At 44.8% G+C, this 20,552-nt stretch overlaps 1 protein-coding gene across 4 annotated transcripts in view; it reads left to right on the top strand.

The window, feature by feature from the left end:
* TBC1D1 (TBC1 domain family member 1) overlaps window positions 1-20,552 on the top strand; it is a 254,893-nt gene that overhangs the window by 115,301 nt on the left and 119,040 nt on the right. For all 4 annotated transcript variants that reach the window (XM_056556519.1, XM_056556526.1, XM_056556534.1 and 1 more), the window contains one exon: window positions 19,333-19,845. In XM_056556519.1, the coding sequence (XP_056412494.1) occupies window positions 19,333-19,845 (513 nt within the window). The remainder of the gene's footprint in view (window positions 1-19,332; window positions 19,846-20,552) is intronic.

The raw sequence follows: 20,552 nt of genomic DNA on the forward strand, positions 1-20,552 counted from the left end.
CTCCACAGCTGGGGTGACGTACAGCATCTCTTCTTACATGAGACATCATACATCCTCTTATGTGGTATTGCTCTTATAGTGTACCTGTCATGTGAGAAAAACAACAATGCTTATATATGTTAACGCTAGGTCATGCACATTCTTTACATGTCCCTCTGTTCTGCTGCTCTCATCCACTGCTCAGAAAAGGATGTGCCCATGGCAAGCACTGAGCCCTCCCTCACTCACCATGTATTTACTTCCTCCCTGAGTCTGCTGTGCTGTGTCTCTTCCTCCAATCACTGCAGGCTGCTCTGTAACCTCTCCTCTCTGTTTTAATGCTGCAGTCTGATAGGGCAGGAGTGAGCACAGAGGAGAGCTAGTCCCACCCTCACTTACTGGCCTGTGCCTCAGCTGGGACAAAGATGATGCAGCGACCGAACAGGATTATGTTCTGAATGGTATAGGGACCCCCAGTGGTCTTTTTATAAGCCATGATTTCTATAAAAAAGAGAATTTTTTAATGAAGTACTGTATATTAGAAAGTTTAAAGGCATACTCCGCCCCTAGATATCTTATTTACTATCCAAAGGATAGGGGATAAGATGTCTGATCTCAGGAGTCCCACCGCTGGGGACCCCCACAATCTCCCTGCTGCACCTGGCGTTCGTTTGCGACATCACGGCCGTGCCCCGCTTGTGACGTCACGGCCATGCCCCCTCCTATAAACTTCCATTGAGGGGGCATGGCCGTGACGTCACAAGCTGGGCGTGACGGGACTACACGAGCCTCCGTGCACTGGATGTCTGGGGTGCCGCAGCCAAGATGGCAGGGACCAGTTGCTTGGGGTGCCGCGATTAGACATCTTATCCCCTATCCTCTTGATAGGGGATAAGATGTCTAGGGGAGGAGTACCCTTTAATGTTTGCCAAGATGGACAACATATAATTTTTGATTCTGAAAGTGCCCATTGTACAAAAACATATGAGATGTGAGGGCCTGGACATTGAGGCCAATCAATCTCTCCAGACTTGTCTGTGTGGTTCAGTATCATAATAGTTTATTGCTTTAGAGTAACTATATTGTGCTTCCTTTTTATACAACAGATGACTGGGCTGTAATTATACTTTTCTGAACAGAAGTGTGGTCTGATCATTTGACACGTCTCCCCCCCCTCCATCTTGGTAGATCATTAGTCACTAGGTGGAGCCACTTGGCACAGGAAAAGCACATGCCAGGGCTTGTATCCCATAATCAATAGAAGTGGGTCAATGTTTTCCATTTACTTCAATAAAACATACTGATAGGCTTAGATTGTGAGCCCCAGGGACCAATTTGTGTGCACAGTGCTGTGGAATCTGTGTGTGCAATATATATATATATATATATATATATATATATATATATATATATATATATATATTAGTTAGGAGTAGCCGTATTAGTCCAGTGATGCAAAAAGCAAAATCATCACTAGTTGCAGTATCTTGTAATACCTTATTTATTGGACTAACAAGATTTTGTAGAGACAAGCTTTCGGGATTCCTCCCTTTATCAAGTCATAAGCATTTCTGAGCTCACAAGGAGAAAACACACGTTCTATCTCACAAAATATGCAGGGGTTAAAACAACATATGTGGAGGATGGACATTAAGTTGGGCCATAAATTGTATAGCTATAGGACGATAGATACAGATAAGGATGAGGGGGGGGGGGCTGGAGAGCAGAGGTGAGAATGGTGGTTACGCTGGACAGAGGAGAAAGGACAATCTTACTACAGGACCATAGACTGAAGATAAGACTTAGACAGGGGAGGGGGAGCAGGGGTGTAATGGTGTTAGAGCAGGGAGAGGGTAGAGAGTTTAGCAAAGGTTATAGGAAATTTGATAATGGGATAAGAAGCTTAAATCCACATTAAGTCCTCTGTTCTTGGAGTCATAAAAAACTATCATTTTGGCTTCAAATGTCTTTCTTTCCTGGGTGTTCTTGAAGTTTCCTTTCAGGATCTTGATTTTGAGGTCCTGTAGGGAGTGACCGGTTTGGGTGAAATGGTGTCCGACTGGGGGGCAATAGTCCTTTTCTCTATGGTTGTTGATGGACGATCTGTGGAGGTTCATCCTTTTATTGAGTGGCTGACTGGTCTCACCAATGTAACATCCCAGGTCACACTTGGTGCATTGTATCATGTAGACTACATTCTCTGTGGTGCAGGAGTATTGTCCCTTGATGTTGTATGTCTTGTTGTTGTGGGAGGCCTCAGAATTTGTGCAGATGCGTTGACAGAGTTTACAGCGCGGTTTGGCGCAGGGTTTGGTCCCATTGTCTGTATCTGATGTGTCTGTGGGTAGTTTCCTATTGACCAGCTTTTGTTTTAAGTTGGGTGGTTGTCTGAAGGCCAAGATGGGTGGTTCAGGAAAGATTTGCTTTAACACCTCATCTTCTGTTAGTATTGGCTACAGGTCCTTGATGATTTTGCGTATTTCCTCAAGGGTGGGATTGTATGTGGTGACCAGTGGTATGCGTGATGAGGTTTGTTTCTCTCTGTATTGCAGCAGGTGTTCACGTGGTGTTTGAAGAGCAGAGTGGATTTTCTTATGGATGGTCCTTGGTTTGTAACCTTTTTGTTTAAATTTCTCAGCTAGCGTTTGTAGATGTGTGTCTCTGTCATCAGGGTTGGAGCAGATGCGGTGGTACCTGATGGCTTGGCTGTATATTATGCCTTTCTTGGTGTGGGACAGATGGGAACTTGAATTGTGTAGATAGCTGGATCGGTCTGTGGGCTTTCTGTATACAGATGTCTGTATTGTGTCCTTGTTTATAGTTACAGTGGTGTCCAGAAAGTTTACACTTTCTGTAGAGAAGTCCATTTTGAGTTTGATGGATGGATTAAATGTGTTGAAGGCATCATGAAATTGTTTGAGTTTATCCTCTCCTTCAGTCCAAACAATGAAAATATCATCAATGTATCTGTAGTATCTGTAGGGTTTGTGAATTTGGGTATTCAGGAATCGCTCTTCAAGGTCAGCCATGAACAGATTGGGATATTGTGGTGCCATCTTTGTCCCCATATCAGTTCCCATAGTCTGTAGGTATATTTCATTGTTGAAGCGGAAGTAGTTGTGTGTGAGAATTAATTCTATAAGTTTGGTGATGATCTGAGGGCTGTATTTCTGGTTGTGGGTCTGGGAGGAGAGGAAAAGTGAGCAGGCCTCAATTCCATCTCTGTGTGGGATGTTACTATACAGAGATTCTACGTCCATTGTTACCAATATGGAGTTGCCAGGCAAGTTCGTAATCTGACTCACTTTGTTAAGAAAGTCAGTGGTGTCCTGTATGAAGCTGCTGGTGCGTGTAACAAAGGGTTTTAGTGTGTTTTCTACCAAACCAGATATCTGTTCAGTTAGTGTGTCCATACCTGTTATTATTGGTCTGCCAGGGTTTCCAGATTTGTGGATTTTTGGGAGCATGTAGAATGTCCCTGTTTTGGGATCGGTGGGTATGAGTGTCTCTAATCCTTTTTGTGAGTCCTTTGGGAAGGATTGAATCAATTTTCTTAGTTCCATGGTGAATTCTTTGGTGGGGTCTTCTGTCAGTTTCTTGTAGTATGTAGTGTCTGACAATTGTCGGTTTCCTTCTTTGATGTAGTCCTGGGTGTTCATGATCACTACTGCTCCTCCCTTGTCTGCTGGTTTGATTGTGATGGCTTGATTGTTTCTTAAGTTTTTGATGGCCTCTCTTTCCAATACTGAGAGGTTGTAGTAGGTTTTATGGTGGTGTTTAGTGACTAAGGATGCTGTTCTTAGTCTGAAGCTTGCAATGTAGCTGTCCAGTTTGCTGTTACGCCCTGGTGCTGGGGTGAAGTGGGAATTCTTTTTCTTGATGTTGTAATATATATATATATATATATATATATATATATAAATATATATATATATATATATATATATATATTATATATAAAAATAAATAAATATATAAATAAAGTTGTGTGTGTTTTTTTTTTTTTTTTTTACCTAGCCCTACTTTTTCTTTAGACAACTTTTTGGTGTAATCTTTTAGAAATATCCTCATTCCTGTTGAATTTAGCACTGTAGAATGTAAAGAACTTTAGTGCATAAATGAGCCCCTATAGTCTATACCTTGCACAAGGGGGCTTTTAATGGTGTAGCCAGGTGAGACCCTTGCTATAATAATTTGTGGTGAGCCACGGTGAATAGCAGGACCACAGGTTGTAGCGTTGTAGGTGGGTTGGGCAGAGGGTATCAACCCCCAGGGGCAAGGTTTTATTAACCCCCAATATTCGTGACGCCAGAGTGGTTTTTGGGTATCGGGAACCACCCAAACGATATCTCCGCTATCCCAATGGCTAGACAGCTTATGGTTTAATGGAGGCTTTACTGAGGTCAGACAGTTGTTATAGTCTCTACAGCTTGGCCAGGAACACAGAAGGCCCTCGCAGCTTGCTGGGACCAATTATACTTGTAACTGTGGTGTCCCGGTACCGTATTACATACAGTACCTAGTGTAGAGGTCCCCAAAGTCAGAGTAACTACGTTCAGGTAGGGTCCCTCAGGTGGGACAGCCCCTAGTCGCCTCTCCTTAAGTCTAATTCTCTAATGTTAATATATGTAAATATTTAATAAATAATGTATATCAAATATAATGTAAAGTACTTACCTTGTTTAGTGTCGCAGGACCTTCCGTCATGTGACCATGTTAGTATCCTCTATGGTATGTTGGAGGACCTTTGGAGGTCCTTGGGTCGCGTATTACCCACAAGTCCTTGTAATGGTGATTGACAAAAGTATGGGCCAATTAGCACTAGTCCAGACCCTGCCCATCTAAGGGAGCTGTAGCCAATTATCGCTCTCTTGGGTTGTTGCTCTCGTGGATGCCGGACTAGCAGGAAGGATCTGCGCAACTTGCAAAGACACCCTAGGCCTGAAAAACCTACCGGCCTCAGCTGAACTAAAACCGTGAGTTCTAAACTACCCCCGCTAATGCTAGCGTGACTACTGGACCGCAACAACATCCCCTAAATCCAGTGGAACAGCGCCTAATACTTAGACTATAAATTGCTAAAGTCCAAACCTTTGTCAATCTCCAAAGAAAGCAGTTGTATGCATAGAGACTGTTCAGTTTATGAAGCTTGCAGAAAACCTTCAGTAAAAGTTATACCTGTTTCAGAAAACTCTCCAGTTGTGGACATTCTATTATCTACCTCCCTATCGCTCTTGGGAAGGATGGCGGACAAGCATTGCTGAGGAGCCCTCACCCTGGCGTCACGAATAGCAAGGGTTAACAAGCACCCTTTAATTACCGCACAGCTATGCTCCCCATACCCTACATCCCCCAGGCTATCACATAACAGACTTTAGATAATTGACTTTAGGCTTGACTGGACTGTAGGCAGTGACAGCAGACAAAGACTTGACTTACTGGAAGTGACTGTAGATTTGAGGCCTTCCAGGTAGCTGGACACTAGCACTGAGACATCTGGTCTCTCTGTTCCTCAGCAGCAAAAGAGCAAAGGAGGCAGATTGCAGCACCTCCCTTCCTTATAAAGGGGGGCTGTACTAGAAGCCCATAGGTCAAGCTGCGGGTCATGTGTTAAGCTGGTGCTCTCTGGGTAACATGTAATAACATCATATGATAACTCCAAAGGTCCTTTAGACATTTACATTGGTCCTCCAAAGGTCCTTAATACTTTATATACACATTATACATAACCTTGTACTGGCTAGACATAGTAACACTAACTTCATTATGGGGGAGACACTGCACGAGAGCCCCCAGGACACTGAGGAACTCAACCTGACATGGCCTAAGTGTAGTACAGGACTATGTTCTGTACTGGGACATTACAGTTTCAAAGCATGTTCCTCATATAACCATAGAACTGTGATGTACACCGATCAGCCATAACATTGTGTAGATCTCCTAGTCATTGAATACAATACTCCCGCTGGTGGGGCAAGCTGTGCATAACTAGCTTGCCCCCTGACTGGTGAGCAGTAAGGGGTTAAGAAATATACAGGCAATGTTTTAGCCCCCTCCCCCACCTGTAAAACTTGCCAGTGGCTATAGTGGTATGTCCCATGGGTGGGGGGAAGGAGTGCACCAATCAGGGGTTCAATAGTTTCCCGGGCTTTCAGGGGCCCTCCCCTGGGTATTTATAGCTGTGGTGCCTCCCTTCCCTCCTCAATCTGCCCAGGACCCAGAGTTTTGTCTGCTGGTTGGTATGTTACTGCCCCTTATTTATGGCCCGGATGGAGCAGGAGGGTGAGGGCTGGCATGCTCGCTTGTGGCTGAGCTGGCCTCCCCTCCTGTTGCGCCGGTGTTGGGTTCGGGAGGCTGGCGGACCTCTCCTCAGTCCCGCTCTCCTTTCCCCTGTAGTCCCTGTGCGGCCTGTCCCACCCGCTCCTTTTGCCCTCTTCCCTGCCCCGAGCCCTCTCCCCTGCCTGTACCTTGATCCCTCTCCCCAGGCATGCTCCTTATGAGCATGCTCTGGTTTCCTTCTTGTCCCCTTCCCCTGTTGTCCCCTCCGTCTCTGGAGGGGGCGGCCCCTGGGTGACTGCTGCTGGCTTAACCCCCCTTTTTCCTGCGCAAATGGACGTTTATTAACGTCCATTTGCGTGTCCCCAGCTGTAATGCGCGCTCCTAAGGCGAGCGCGCATCATAGCCGTGAGTCCCGGTTGCTATTAGCAACCGGGACTCATGCTATGCCGGACATCGCCGATCGGGCAGATGTCCGGCATTGCATCTTTAGACGTGGCGATCAAGGTTGATCGCCGCGTCTGAAAGTGACATTGCATGCATCCCGGCTGCTCAGTCGGGCTGATCGGGACCATCGCGATAAAATCGCGATGTCCCGATCAGCTGGGACGCAGCAGGAGGGTCACTCACCTGCCTCCTGCGCGTCCGCTCGTGATTGATTGCTACAAGCCTGAAATTCAGGCTTGAGCAATCGATCGTTGTTAGCACTGATCGTTGCCATGTTCATACATGGCAAGTGATCAGTGTCAGGTTCAGTGAGTGCAGTGTTATAGCTCCCTGTGGGAGCTATGTCAGTGCAAAAAAAAAAAAAATAAAAAAAAATTTCAACAGTTAAGTTTAACCCTTTCAATAAAAGTTTGTATGTATATGTGTATGTATGTGTGTATATATATATGTGTATATATATATATATATATATGTGTGTGTGTGTGCACATAAATTGAGTACTGTATATTGTAACTAACACACACATATTTGGTATCGCCACGTGCGTACATGATCGAAATATAACAATATATCATCAATTGAAGCGCTCCGTCTATGGCGTATGTGCAAAAAAATAAATAAATAAATAAATAAATAAAAATTAATAAATAAATATATAAAAAAAAAAAAAAAAAAAAAATAGATAATTTAATACAAAAAAAAAAAAAAATTACAAATAATTCAAAAAATAAGAAATTATTAAATAAATACGATACATGAATAGCTACAAATATAAATAATTGAATAAGCATATTTCACAGTCCTAATTAGCGTGTTTTTGATCACTTTTTGTACTGTAAATATGTATAAACAATGATCTCATCATCTGATCAAAATGACGCTGGTATCACGTACGACTTCAGATCACGGCGCAATCTGTATGAGCCCTCATATCGTCCCCACTCATTTACCCAGCTCCTTACCCCCACCACACTAGCGCCCCCGCCCCCTTATCTCCCCCTGCTTTTCTAGTGCTCCCCATATCCTTGCAGCCACGGCCCCCCCCCCCCCGCCTCCCCATCACCTCCCCGTCCCAAGTTCCCAACCCCCCCTCCCCCCCCCCCCCTGCTGCCGCTGCTGTCCTTCTTCCTCCTGCCTCTCCAGTGCCCCCCGTGGAGGGGTAGGGAGTGCTCCCCTGATTTCATGTTGCTCTTCCCCCTCTGGGGCCGGATGGGAGCATAGACTTATTCGTCGCCGCTCTCGCTCTGGCCCTGGGAGGCGGCGTTTTTATTTATTTATTTATTTATTATTTTTTATTTATTTATTTATTTTTGGACCTTCTGCTCACCTGCAGGGAGTAAGTGTTTCGGTTCTTCCCGCAGTGGTTCTCCCTCATCCTCCTCTGCCTCATACAGTGCCTCGGAGTCCTCTACTGTTGGTTTCCCGGCATGGTTTCCAGCACCGTTTCGGGCGGCGGCCGAGTGCCTGCTACCCGGCGGTCTCCAGCGTGCCTTGTCCCATGCCTGCGGCAGTGGTGTAGTGGTCCCTCCAGCTGTTGTGCTTCTCCATCTTCTGGAATTGGTGAGTGTTCTGCTGTGGGGCTTGGCCCCTTCCCCGGTTTGTGTGCTTATGGCTACGTTCTGTTTAGTGTTCGTCCTTTCGTTCCCGTGTGTTTGTTGTGTTTGGGTCTCGGATATGGATGTATGTCTGTTTTGGTCTCTGGTGGTGAGTTGGGTAAGTCTCTTCTTGACGGGGTGCTTTGGTAGGGTTTCATCTTGCGCGGTGTGCACTTGGGTGAGTGGTCTTTTGGCCTTAAACTCTGGGTGGCCGGGGTTTGGCGGACTTCGCTCCCGAGGCTTGTTCCTTATCCTGGATCAATGGTTGCCACCGAGTTACGGTTTTGTTTCTTTTGGTTTTCTCCCCCTTTGTTTGGTTTATCTCTCCATCTTGGTTGTAGTCTCTCTCCGCTGCGACTCCTGTATGTTGTGCTGGGTGCTTTAGCTGATGTGGCGGTGGGTAGATTTTGCTTGAGTTTTCAGTGGGTAGGTTTCGCTTGAGTAGCCGTTTGTCCACCCTTGTGAGTTCTTTTCGTGGTGGTATTCCGGAGGGTGATTCTCCAGTGCTCTACGCTTGTTGGGGTGTGGTTTATTGCTGCAAGGCTGACATGCAACTTTGTGAAGTGTTCCATATTTTGTGCTCGCTTCGGCAGCACGTATGTTATAATTGGAACGGTACAGTAAAGATTAGCATGGCTTCCGCATGCCGCGTTGGTGTTGGTCTGCTGCTTTCCTGTGGTTAGGGAGTGATTGCGTTCAAATGTTTAAAAAAAATAAATAAATAAATAAAAATAAAAAATAAATAAATAAAAAATTAAAAAATAAATTCTGTTTTTGGTTTCCTCTGGGCTCGTAGGTGCCCTGGTTCCGGTCCTTGCTAATTTACTGAATGTTACACGGGGACTATGGTTCTGGGCGGAGTTTTTTTTTTTTTTTTCCTGCAGGTTGTCTCTGGCTGCCGAGGGTGTGTGGTGTCTGTGCCCCTGCATATGTGCCCCGGGTGCGCTAAGGGCTGACGTTTCGGTTGCTTGGGGTTTTTCGTGAGTTGTGCAGTGGACAGGCCTGCTTTCAGTCCCCGGTTGCGGCTCACGGGGAGCTTGCTCTGTTCTCAGATGTGGCTGGTTTGGTTGGTTGTTGGTGTGGTGTTTGGTTTTCCCGGTGGTGCTGCGGGGTGGTTTACCCCTGGGTCTTAGTAGTCGGGGGGTTTCTGCCATGCTTGGGTTTTGTATGCGTTTTTCCCTTGGTATTGGTTGTGGGACTTTGGGTGCTTGCTTCGGCAGCTCATGTTCTAGAATTGTAACGGTACTGTGTGGGTTGGCGTGGCCCCTAAAACATGGCCGAGCGGTCTAAGGCGCCAGACTCAAGAGGACTCTTTTGCGCTTGGTTGCGCTCTAATTTGGTGATACTTTTCTTCTTTTCTAGGGTGTGATTTGAGTGATCGTGGTGTGTTGTCGGTCTGACATTCGGGGCGTTGTCTCTGCTATTATCTCTTTTTCGGCTTTCTTCCTGTGCTCGGTTTGTTGCACCCAGTTCTTCGCTGTTTGGAGTTACGAGTTATTTTGGGGCTATGCTCCTTGGGGTCGGTACTGGGTGTTGATGCTTTGTCCCGTTTTCTCTGGCGGTGGTTCCGGAGGTTGCTCCCTTGGGTGGAGTTGGAAGGTTTGCTTGTGTGGCTGGCCCATGTGTCATTGTGCGGAGTGGTGTATTTCTTGGTCCGCTTTGGTGGGTCCTGCGACTCACGGTAAGGCGCTTGCGAGTGGTTGGTGTTGGTGTGGAGGCCGGGATGTCTACAGCCGAGGAGGGTCCCGGAGGTTCCCAATGGTCTGTGGATAGGGGATTTGTTTTTCATACCTGGAATGCCCCTTGTGGTAACCTTACGAGGCTCTGATGTTTGATTTCCTATTTCGTTTTAATAGGTTGTGTTAACGGACGTTAACTGCTGTGTCACCTCTCTAAGGAGGTTCGAGATTTGGACTGTGTTCTCCGTGAATCCAAATAACATTCTTAGTATGTGACGCTGGGTATCTTCACCTGTTCATGTGAATCACCTGCTAATAAAAAAAAAAAAAAAAAAAAAATTGGGTGGCTTTCCCGCTGTGCTGCGATACAGTGGGGTGCGGTTGCCGCATGGCACATGGCGGGGGTGTTTTCTTTTCTGTTTTGCGGTTGGTGTATACCTAGGGGCTGGGCCCGTGAGTGGGTGGCCTTGCTGTCGGCGACCGGTTTTTCCTATCAGTTTTTGGGTCGCTTGGCGGCGGCTGCGGGTCGGGTTTTTTGGTTGTCGCTTTTGCGTCGTTTTCTCTGATCCGAGGTTTTGCGTTAGCTTTTTTCGGGGCTATGTGGATGGGGCACTTCCTTTCTCCTCGTCCCCTTCCATGGGACTTGGGTGTCTGTGTTTTTGGGCACCTATCTTGTGGTTTCACGGAAAAAGTAAAAAATAAATAAATACATAAATAAATTAAAAAAAAAAAAAAAAAAGGCCCGTCGGTCCGAGACTGCTTAGGCGATCGGGGTCACGCAGCTTGTGCTGCATGAGGGTCCGCGGATGACTGTTTTTTCCATTGTCCTCCTATTGTTGCCTGGGCGGTGGTGGGGCCCCTCCCCCTTTTTCTTTTGCTCCCCGCCCCCGATTATTCAGTTCCAGGTTTTTTGTCTGTTTTGGGTTTTGGCTTTTCTTTGATAGGTTGGGGTTTTGTGAGTTCGGGATTTGCTCTCTTTTTGTATCGGGGCCGGCGGAGGTGGCTGGGTTTCCGGAGAGGGTAGCGCTGTGCATGGGGCGCGGGCGATCTGCATGTTGTGTTGCTATTTTTGCCCAGTTTGATTTTTCCCATATGTGTTTTTGTTTTGAGAGCGGCTTTCCACAAGGTGGTACACGTGCTGCGGCACTCTTCGCTGTATGGGCGAATCTGAGAGTGGAGTTCACACGAGTTATTTAATAAAAAATAAAATAAAATATAATAATTTAAAAAAAAAAAAAAAAAAAGATTAATAAATAAAATGAATGAATACAAATTTATATAAGAAATAGGTCCTGGCGGCAGGTACCTCAGTTTTTCTGGAGAGGAAATGTGCTGGGCGGTTTTCCTGGAGAGGAAATGTGTTGAGCGGATTTCCTGGAGAGGAAATGTATTGAGCGGATTTCCTGGAGAGGAAATGTGTTGAGCGGATTTCCTGGAGAGGAAATGTGTTGAGCGGATTTCCTGGAGAGGAAATGTGTTGGGCGGATTTCCTGGAGAGGAAATGTGTTGTGTGTGTCCGGGGGGCTGAGGTGGCCCCAGGTGTTGGCTATCCAGTATCTCTTGGGTGGGGGTCGGAGCCCAGTGTAGGGCTAACTGGGCTCCTCCGTGGTGGTAAGAAGACGGTGAAAGCGGGGTCAACCCGGGGTAGACCTCCACACAGGACGGTGTGGCAGCACCTCTCGGGTTGGTAAGAAGCCAATCGGTGTCTTTGTTACAGTTAAATTGTTATTTATATAAGTAATTTTATAAATAAAGCTGTGGCCGATCCCCACCCACGGAAAAGTTAAATTGTTGTTGTGTCAGTTATTATTTAATTAATTATTGTAGTAAGGGGGAGGGGTAGTTATAGCCTGCTAGGAGCTAATTGGGTCTCGACAGTCTGGTGGGGCAAGCTGTGCATAACTAGCTTGCCCCCTGACTGGTGAGCAGTAAGGGGTTAAGAAATATACAGGCAATGTTTTAGCCCCCTCCCCCACCTGTAAAACTTGCCAGTGGCTATAGTGGTATGTCCCATGGGTGGGGGGAAGGAGTGCACCAATCAGGGGTTCAATAGTTTCCCGGGCTTTCAGGGGCCCTCCCCTGGGTATTTATAGCTGTGGTGCCTCCCTTCCCTCCTCAATCTGCCCAGGACCCAGAGTTTTGCCCTCCCTCCCTCCCTTTTTTGTATCTCTGTTTATTGTAAGTCACAGCTTGGCGGTAAGAAGACGGTGAAAGCGGGGTCAACCCGGGGTAGACCTCCACACAGGACGGTGTGGCAGCACCTCTCGGGTTGGTAAGAAGCCAATCGGTGTCTTTGTTACAGTTAAATTGTTATTTATATAAGTAATTTTATAAATAAAGCTGTGGCCGATCCCCACCCACGGAAAAGTTAAATTGTTGTTGTGTCAGTTATTATTTAATTAATTATTGTAGTAAGGGGGAGGGGTAGTTATAGCCTGCTAGGAGCTAATTGGGTCTCGACAGTCTGTGACAGTAAGTGCAGTAGGGATGAATACTGAATAAATTTGTATGTGTCACTGTGCAGGCGTAAAATATGGCAGACAACCCCTATTTGCCACTATCAAGGCTGTCATCTTTGAAAATAATGCGCTGAGCCCTGAGACCATCGTATCCTTGTTCTTATTACATCACTTGGCTGTTTTTAGAAAAGCCATAATATTGACTCAATTTTTTTCCTAACCTGACCTTGCGTCCAAATGCAGCATTTATTGTGGGAAGCTGACTTGGCAGAATTACAGGGGGTTTCTATACTTTTTTTCTCACACACTTTGTTCTATGATGAGCCGTCTACTAAGGCCCTGTTCACATGTGTAGGAGTTGTCAGATTTCGACTCTGAATCAATGTCAACAGTCCACATTTCATACACATGAGGTGGGTCTGCAACCCTGTTCATATGCAGATCCATGGCACGTTCCCTTTGTATTAAAGGGGTACTCCACTTTTTTTTTTTTAAATCAACTGGTGCCAGAAAGTTAAAGGGGTATTCCAGGAAAAAACTTTTTTTATTTTAATTTTTTTTCCTCAACTGGCTCCAAAAAGTTAAACAGATTTGTAAATTACTTCTATTAAAAAAATCTTAATCCTTCCAATACTTATCAGCTGCTGAAGTTGAGTTGTTGTTTTCTGTCTGGCAACAGTGCTCTCTGCTGACATCTCTGCTTGTCTCGGGAACTGCGCAGAGTAGAATAGGTTTGCTATGGGGATTTGCTTCTAAACTGGGCGGTTCCCGAGACACATGTCATCAGAGAGCACTTAGACAGAAAAGAAGAACTCAACTTCAGCAGCTCAAAAGTACTGAAAGGATTAAGATATTTTTTTTATAGAAGTAATTTACAAATCTGTTTAACTTTCTGGAGCCAGTTGAGATTATATATATATATATATATATATATATATATAAAGTTTTTTCCTGGATAACCCCTTTAAACAGATTAGTAAATTACTTTTATTTAAAAATCTTAATCTCTCCAGTATATATCTGCTGCTGTATGCTCTGGACAATGCCTAAAATGGACAGAGGTATCAGCAGAGAGCACTGTGGTCAGACGGAAAGGAAATTCAAAAAGAAAAGAACTTCCTCTGTAGTATACAGCAGCTGATAAGTACTGGAAGGATTAAGATTTTTAAATAGAAGAAATTTACTGGAACCAGTTGGTTTAAAAAAAAAAAATAAAAAATAGATGTTTTCCAGGGGAGTACCCCTTTTAATAAATTATGGCTGGTAATGTTAGGTTAGGGGGTGCGCAAGGCTTAAGCCTTGCGCACCCCCTGACCTAACATTATCTGCCATAATGGTTATTGGTACTATATGATATCTGATTTTTAAGTTTATATAGAGAGTTATTCTATAGAAAAAGTTGAGTAGCCTTGTAAATATCTTGCATCTCTAAATTTGCTCAGATTCTTAGTATCAGTCTGTATCATCTTCCAGTGATCTACAGTCAAGTGTGCCCCAGAGCTGAAATCCCCCCAGCATTCCTTGCATGCTTAGTTTCTACCAGAGATTCCTAGGACACTGTGGTCAGTACACTATGCACTGTACAGTAATGTCGTGTAGCCTGTTGTACGGCCTCTAAGATATTGGTGATCTGTCTGCACACAAGCTTGTGGACTGTTTCCAGTGAAAACCATATTTTTTCCTTTTTTTATATCTTTTATCTCCTGATAACTAGCGTTAGGTTTTATTTTTATGCATGTGCAGTATTTTATATCGAGCTGTTTTTCTTTAAACTAGTACATCTTGGTTATTCTCCCTTGTCCTAGCCAGGTTGAATGTTTGTTTTATGAGGCTACATACAGACACGGACAGCCTAGAACGGACTGTCTGTAAATATTTTATTTTATTTATTTTTTTATTTTCCATTTTCAAAGAAGCCTTTCAGAGATTTAGAAGTCAGTGTTAGCAGGTCCCGGGTGTGCCAAGAGAGCTTTGCATTGTTAAAACCTTAAAATCGGGAACCGGTCACATCTAATCTCTAATTTTACATTCCAAACAAAACCGTAACAACGCTCCGCGGCTCTGGCCTGTGAAACTGGGTCAAGAAACATTACATGAATTTGTAATCATCTGCTCAAATCTACTTTATCATTTGACCTGTGTGTGATTTGGTAGAGCCCGGGGCTTGCACATTGCACAGGCTGCCATTCTCTACAAACCTATATTGGGATTGCCCCCTTGTTTCATTCTCATAATGTATTTGTGATAACGGGGTGTGATGAGGGCAGATGTTTTTACCCTAGGGGCAGATGGCACTAACCCTTTGTATTCGTGATGCCAGGGTGTGGTTTACCCTCGATACCACCCTAAGGTATACCGCTATATCCTTGGCTAGGCACGGGGGCAATAATGACTCCAACGCCAAGTTACGGATAATGGTAGCTTTACTGAGGGTAGACAGATGGTAAAGTCTATACAGTTCAGCCAGGGCCCACGGAGGTGACCAGTGATGCAGAGACCTTAACCTCTTAAGGACGCAGGGTGTATGGATACGCCCTGCATTCCGAGTCCTTAAGGACGCAGGGCGTATCCATACGCCCGTGGGAATTCCGGTCCCCACCGCTAGCCGGTTGGGGACCGGAGCCGGATGCCTGCTGAAATCATACAGCAGGCATCCTGGCACATCGCCCAGGGGGGTCCTGAGACCCCCCCATGTCGGCGATCGGAGAAAATCGCATGTCAATTCAGACATGCGATTTTCTCCAATTCCGGGCTGATCGGGTCTCTGGTGACCCGGTCACCTGGAAAATAGGGCTGATCGGAGTTGTCAGCAACAACCCCGATCAGCCTAAAGGATTGGAGTGAGATTGCAAAGCTGCGATCTACTCCTATCCCTGTGCATTAGTCAGAACAGAGTTCTGACCAATGGCAGCGCAGGACAGGGGGTTGCCATGGCAACCCCCCGTTCTGCCCGCCCCTGGATGTCGAGGGGCTCTGAGAAGAAGATGGAGGCCGTACCTGCAGGAGAAGATGCCTGGGGACCTGGGATCTTCGCTGGAGCCTGCAGGATCCTGATCAGGTAGGGAATCGACAGTGTGGGGGGGGGGGAATTGAAAGTGAAAGTAAATCGATCTTTACTGTGGCAACCACTAGGGGGGCCAAACTGCAACTCCCAGCATGCCCAGAGAGCCAAAGGCTGTCTGGGCATGCTGGGAGTTGTAGTTTTGCAACATCTGGAGGGTCACAGTTTGGAGACCACTGTTACAGTGGTGCCCAAACAGTAGCCCTCCAGATGTTGCCAAACTACAACTCTCAGCATGCCTCGACTGCCCAGGCATGCTGGGAGTTGTAGTTCTGTAACATCTGTCCCTTCAGATTTAGCAATTTTCATGACATTTTTGAAAATTGCTGCTCTACTTTGAAGCCCTCTAATTTTTTCAAAAAGTAAAAATATGTCCATTTTATGATGCCAACATAAAGTGGACATATTGTATTTGTGAATAAAAATAAAATTTATTTGGAATATCCATTTTCCTTACAATTAGAGAGCTTCAAAGTTAGAAAAATGCAAAATTTTAAAAATTTTCATGAAATTTGGGGATTTTTCACCAAAAAAGGATGCAAGTAACGCCGAAAATTTACCACCAAAATAAAGTAGAATATGTCACGAAAAAACAATCTCAGAATCAGAATATTCAGTAAAAGCGTTTTCGCGTTATTAATTTGTAAAGTGACGGTGGTCAGAATTGCGAAATAGGGCTCAGTCCTTAAGGTGAAAAAGGGCTGCGTCCTTAAGGGGTTAAAGGGGTACTCCACCCCTAGACATCTTATCCCCTATCCAAAGGATTGGGTATAAGATGTCAGATCGCTGGGGTCCCACTGCTGGGGCCACCACACCCCCTCCCATAGACTTGTATTGAGAGAGCAGGCCATTATGTCACGAGGGGGCAGAGCCTCCGGCCCCTGTATCGCTGGTCATTACGCACAGAGCGAGTCCGCTCTGTGCAGTAATGATGGCGGGGTGCCGCAGCCGAGATCCAGTGGGTCCCCAGCAGCGGGACCCCGGCGATCTGACATCTTAGATGTCTAGGGGCGCCCCTAGATGTCTAGGGGCGGAGTACCACTCTAAGGGCTTGCTAAGACTTGTAGTAGGACTGGACAATGTAATTCAGGCCACGCTGACTTGACAGATGACAGGGACTGACTTTACTTGACTTGACTGAAGACTGACAAAGCTATGACTGTATCTTACTTGACTTGATGGTGGCTGCAGGACTTGACTTTGAGGCCTCCAACACTCTGGACACACACACTAGGTCAGTCACCTCAGCAAAGACTTATATCCAAAGAGCGCGAGCTAGCTCCACCCAGGGCTTGTATGGGGGACACTAGCAGGGAGCCCATAGGTCACTCTTGGGGTCACCTGGTCACAGATAACTCCTGGATAACAATCACATGACATCACATGGTACAACTCTTGAAGCAACAAGACATTTTATAATACATTACAATGCAGAACATATGTACATGGGGGGAAACAAGTACAAGGGAGCACAGAGGACACTGAAGGGAGGCTGCCGGATAAGGCAGCAAGAGTACGGGGTAACACCTCCCGTACTGGGCCACCACATATTCCACTTTTGAAAGATGCGGTCCCTACTGTTGACCCAATCCACTCTGTCCATGTATTCTTTTCTAAAATGTCTGCATCTACAATTATAAAAGTCTTTTGGTTTATCTATATCTTGTTGCTTTGGCTGTGTTTACACTATGGTTAGACTATGGTTCACTTTAGATCCTCAATCCATAGTTTGACAGGTAGAATAGCACAGCTTGCATCTTACTTCATCCTGTTCACTTTCCTAAAACATCCATATCACCTTATCTGTAAACTTCTCCTGATCTTTTGTTTGCTTGAATTACCTGCAAAGTAAATAAAGAATTAAAAAAAATCATATATGTTTTCTCATGGATTCCATGTTAGCAGTGAGAATAAACCTAAAAATGGAGGGTTTGGTATGGGCATACAGCAGTGCATAGACCCTGTTTTACGGATCTGTATTAAAGGTAGACACATTTGTTTTTTTTGTTGTGTTTTAAAATATCTTGGAAGAATCCCTTATTCTATAGCTTTTCCGCTTTAAAGTATTAGTAAGTTTGAAAAACGTTTAAAATGTTGTTCAAACACGTGAAAGATTTAGATTGCAACCATTCTCATAACCCTGCGAAGTGCGCAGCAGTGCTCTTCACCCCCCAGCCGGCTGCTCTGTTAACTTATTCACTGCTCTATGGGGATTCAGTCGGGCTGAAGTGACAGCTGGGGAGTAAGGTGCATGCTGTTGCCCACTTCACCCGGTTGTAATTCACGATCTCAGCCGGTCTCAGACTATATTTATATCTCGGACTGTGATCTATATTTTCCGATATATTTCAAACATTTTTCTAAATGACAATAACACTTTAAGCCTGGGCTCACACAGAGTAGTTTGGTATTTTTTTTTTCTTGCCAAAACCAGGAGTAGTGCCAACACAGAAAAAACTCTAATGGAATGAATTGTTTTGGATCCACCCCTGGTTTGACTAGAAAGACTAACCAAAATGCCGTGTGTGAACCCAGCCCAAATGTACACATGGCAGATTTGTTTAAGAAAGTTCTGTGACTGTTACATTTGAATTGGACTTACAAAAAATCCAAGCAATGGCTACAGAAATTTTTTGGAACAGATTTGCTGTGACAGAGATTTCTAATCTACAAATATACTGTGTATCAAGTATCCTTTTTGGTCATATCTGTGGTTAAAAAAAACTAAGAGGCTGAATAAAAATGCAATGGTGGATATTGTAGTTAGTAGTTTGGTGACGTGGGTATGCTGTGATGTGAATGTAATCTTACCTTACTATGTGGTGAGTCAGTCTGTATATGAAATATCAACATCTCTCATCTTTCTGCTCTGCTACGTCTTGACTTAATTTCCTCCCAACTTGTTTGCCGGCTCTCATTGCTCCATTTTATGTTTCACTGAAGCCTTAACCCCTGTCATTCATTCTGCCACTGCCTCTTTAAGCATGCTTTTATGTTTTTGTACCTCATCCATTAAGCCACCCCATCTCTTCCACCCCCACCATATTACTTTTTACCCCATTTGGGTTCCAATCTGGGTTCCTGGTAGTGTTGGCAATACATTTCAATAATGTTTCAACTCACCGACTTCATTCAGGGAAATTTAGGCAGGGTTCACACTTGAGAAGCTCCGGATGGAAAACTGACGGAATCAGTCGGCGCTAGGACCGTGCAGACATTGCCATCCCCATAGAGGAACAATGTCTGTGAAGTGGATTCCGCCAGAACATTGAGCAGGTTCAATGTTCCAGCTGAATTTTCTGTCAGAAATTCCGACCAGAAAATTCCAGTGTGAATGGGCTCACGGAAAACCCACCTGCATGCAGTGGAATTTCCGACTAGAATTCCTGAGCAGAATTACGGTCAGAAATTTCGTAGTGTGAACCCAGCCTTAGATCGGGTTCATACTTCAGCATTTATGAGCGGAGTTCAGCTCTGAAACTCCGCTCGGAAATTCCAATGCAGCAGAGTCCTATTGCTGGCAATGCGATTCCGCTGCACAGTGCACACTGCAAAGTTTTCTAGGTGGGCTTTGAACCCGGAAAACCCACTCGAAAAACTTGCCAGGATATTAAACATGTTCAATGTTCTGATGGATTTCCCCTCCGCAGACATTGCTGTCTTTGGGGATGTCAATGTCTGCACGGTCCTAATTATAGATTTATAGGCTTACATTGTTCAATGACTAAGCTTCAGTTAAACAGAACCAGCCTCAGTAGTTTTGGGGGCCATCTTTGTTTTGAGGTTTTTATAAACTATAAATGCAATATGTAACGTTTTGCTTTTCTATATTGCAGGTGCCTGAAATCATTGGCTCTATCAGACAAGCAGGAAAACTAGCACGGCAAGAGGAAATCCATTCTCATTTATGTGATGGGGACGATGCTTTCTCCAAAAAGTTTGAAGTCTTGTTTTGCGGCCGAGTTATTGTAGCTCACAAGAAGGCACCACCTGCCCTTATAGATGAGTGTATTGACAAGTTTAACCATGTAAGCTGTAGCAAACAGAATGACGTCGATGATTCACAGCCACCATCGGACACCAGCACTGGAATCACGTTCGGGGACAAACTACGTTCTGTTTTCCAGTCGACCTTTATTGAGGACGATAAAAATAAACCTATACGTAAATCTTATTCCCAGCCTGGCCTAAGGTCTAACTCGTTCAAGAGGGAATGGGAAGATGGTCACTACAGCCTTCCTGGATCTTTTGAAGAAAATGACTATTCTTTGGATTTTAAAAGTTCTGGTGAAGTTCGCAACTGCGTACAGCCAACTGACATGGCCGAAAATCAGACTATGCTGTTCACGGTATGGAATGTTTCACTGGAGAAACCTCTCATGTGTAACATTGTTAGATTTAGCCTAAAAGTCTATTATGGAAAGGATATGTTCTAGTCCAAGCATCTAGAAGTTTCTTTTAAACCTGGCTGTTGATGTCTATGACAGTTCTCGACTGACTAGATTGGCTTCTGGATTGGTCTTGTGAAATTATAATGTTCATTCTGTATTGATTCATATTTGTGTTCAACTTATTTTTGGACTGGTAAGACTAATGCATAATTTGCCCTGAATGTCTAAAAGTATCTCCTAGTGTCACGGTTATTTAAAAAAAAAAAACCTTTTTGAGATGTCTGAGACACGTCAAAAGGTTTGATTGGTATTCAGACCCCCACCAATCATTTGAATGAGCCAGAAGAAGCATGAGGCTGAGCACTACCCTCCTCATATCTCTGCAAGAGACATTCTATTGCAAGTCTATGGGGCCCATCTCCTGTAGTGAGACTGGGAGAGAAGCGCTCGGCTGCATGCTTCTCTTGACTGGTTCTAGCAGTCGGTGGGGGTCTGAACCCCCTGACCTATCAAACGTTTGCTTGTCAGAATTTTTGAGGATGATACAAAGACTTTAAATTCTGCACCATTTTAGTGCCATGGTTTCCCGAACACATTGGGAGAGATTTATCAAAACCTGTGCAGAGGAAAAATTGTCCATTTGCCCATAGTAACCAATCAGATCG

Source organism: Hyla sarda, chromosome 1 (assembly GCF_029499605.1).
Source record: "Hyla sarda isolate aHylSar1 chromosome 1, aHylSar1.hap1, whole genome shotgun sequence".
Classification (NCBI taxonomy): Eukaryota; Metazoa; Chordata; class Amphibia; order Anura; family Hylidae; genus Hyla; species Hyla sarda.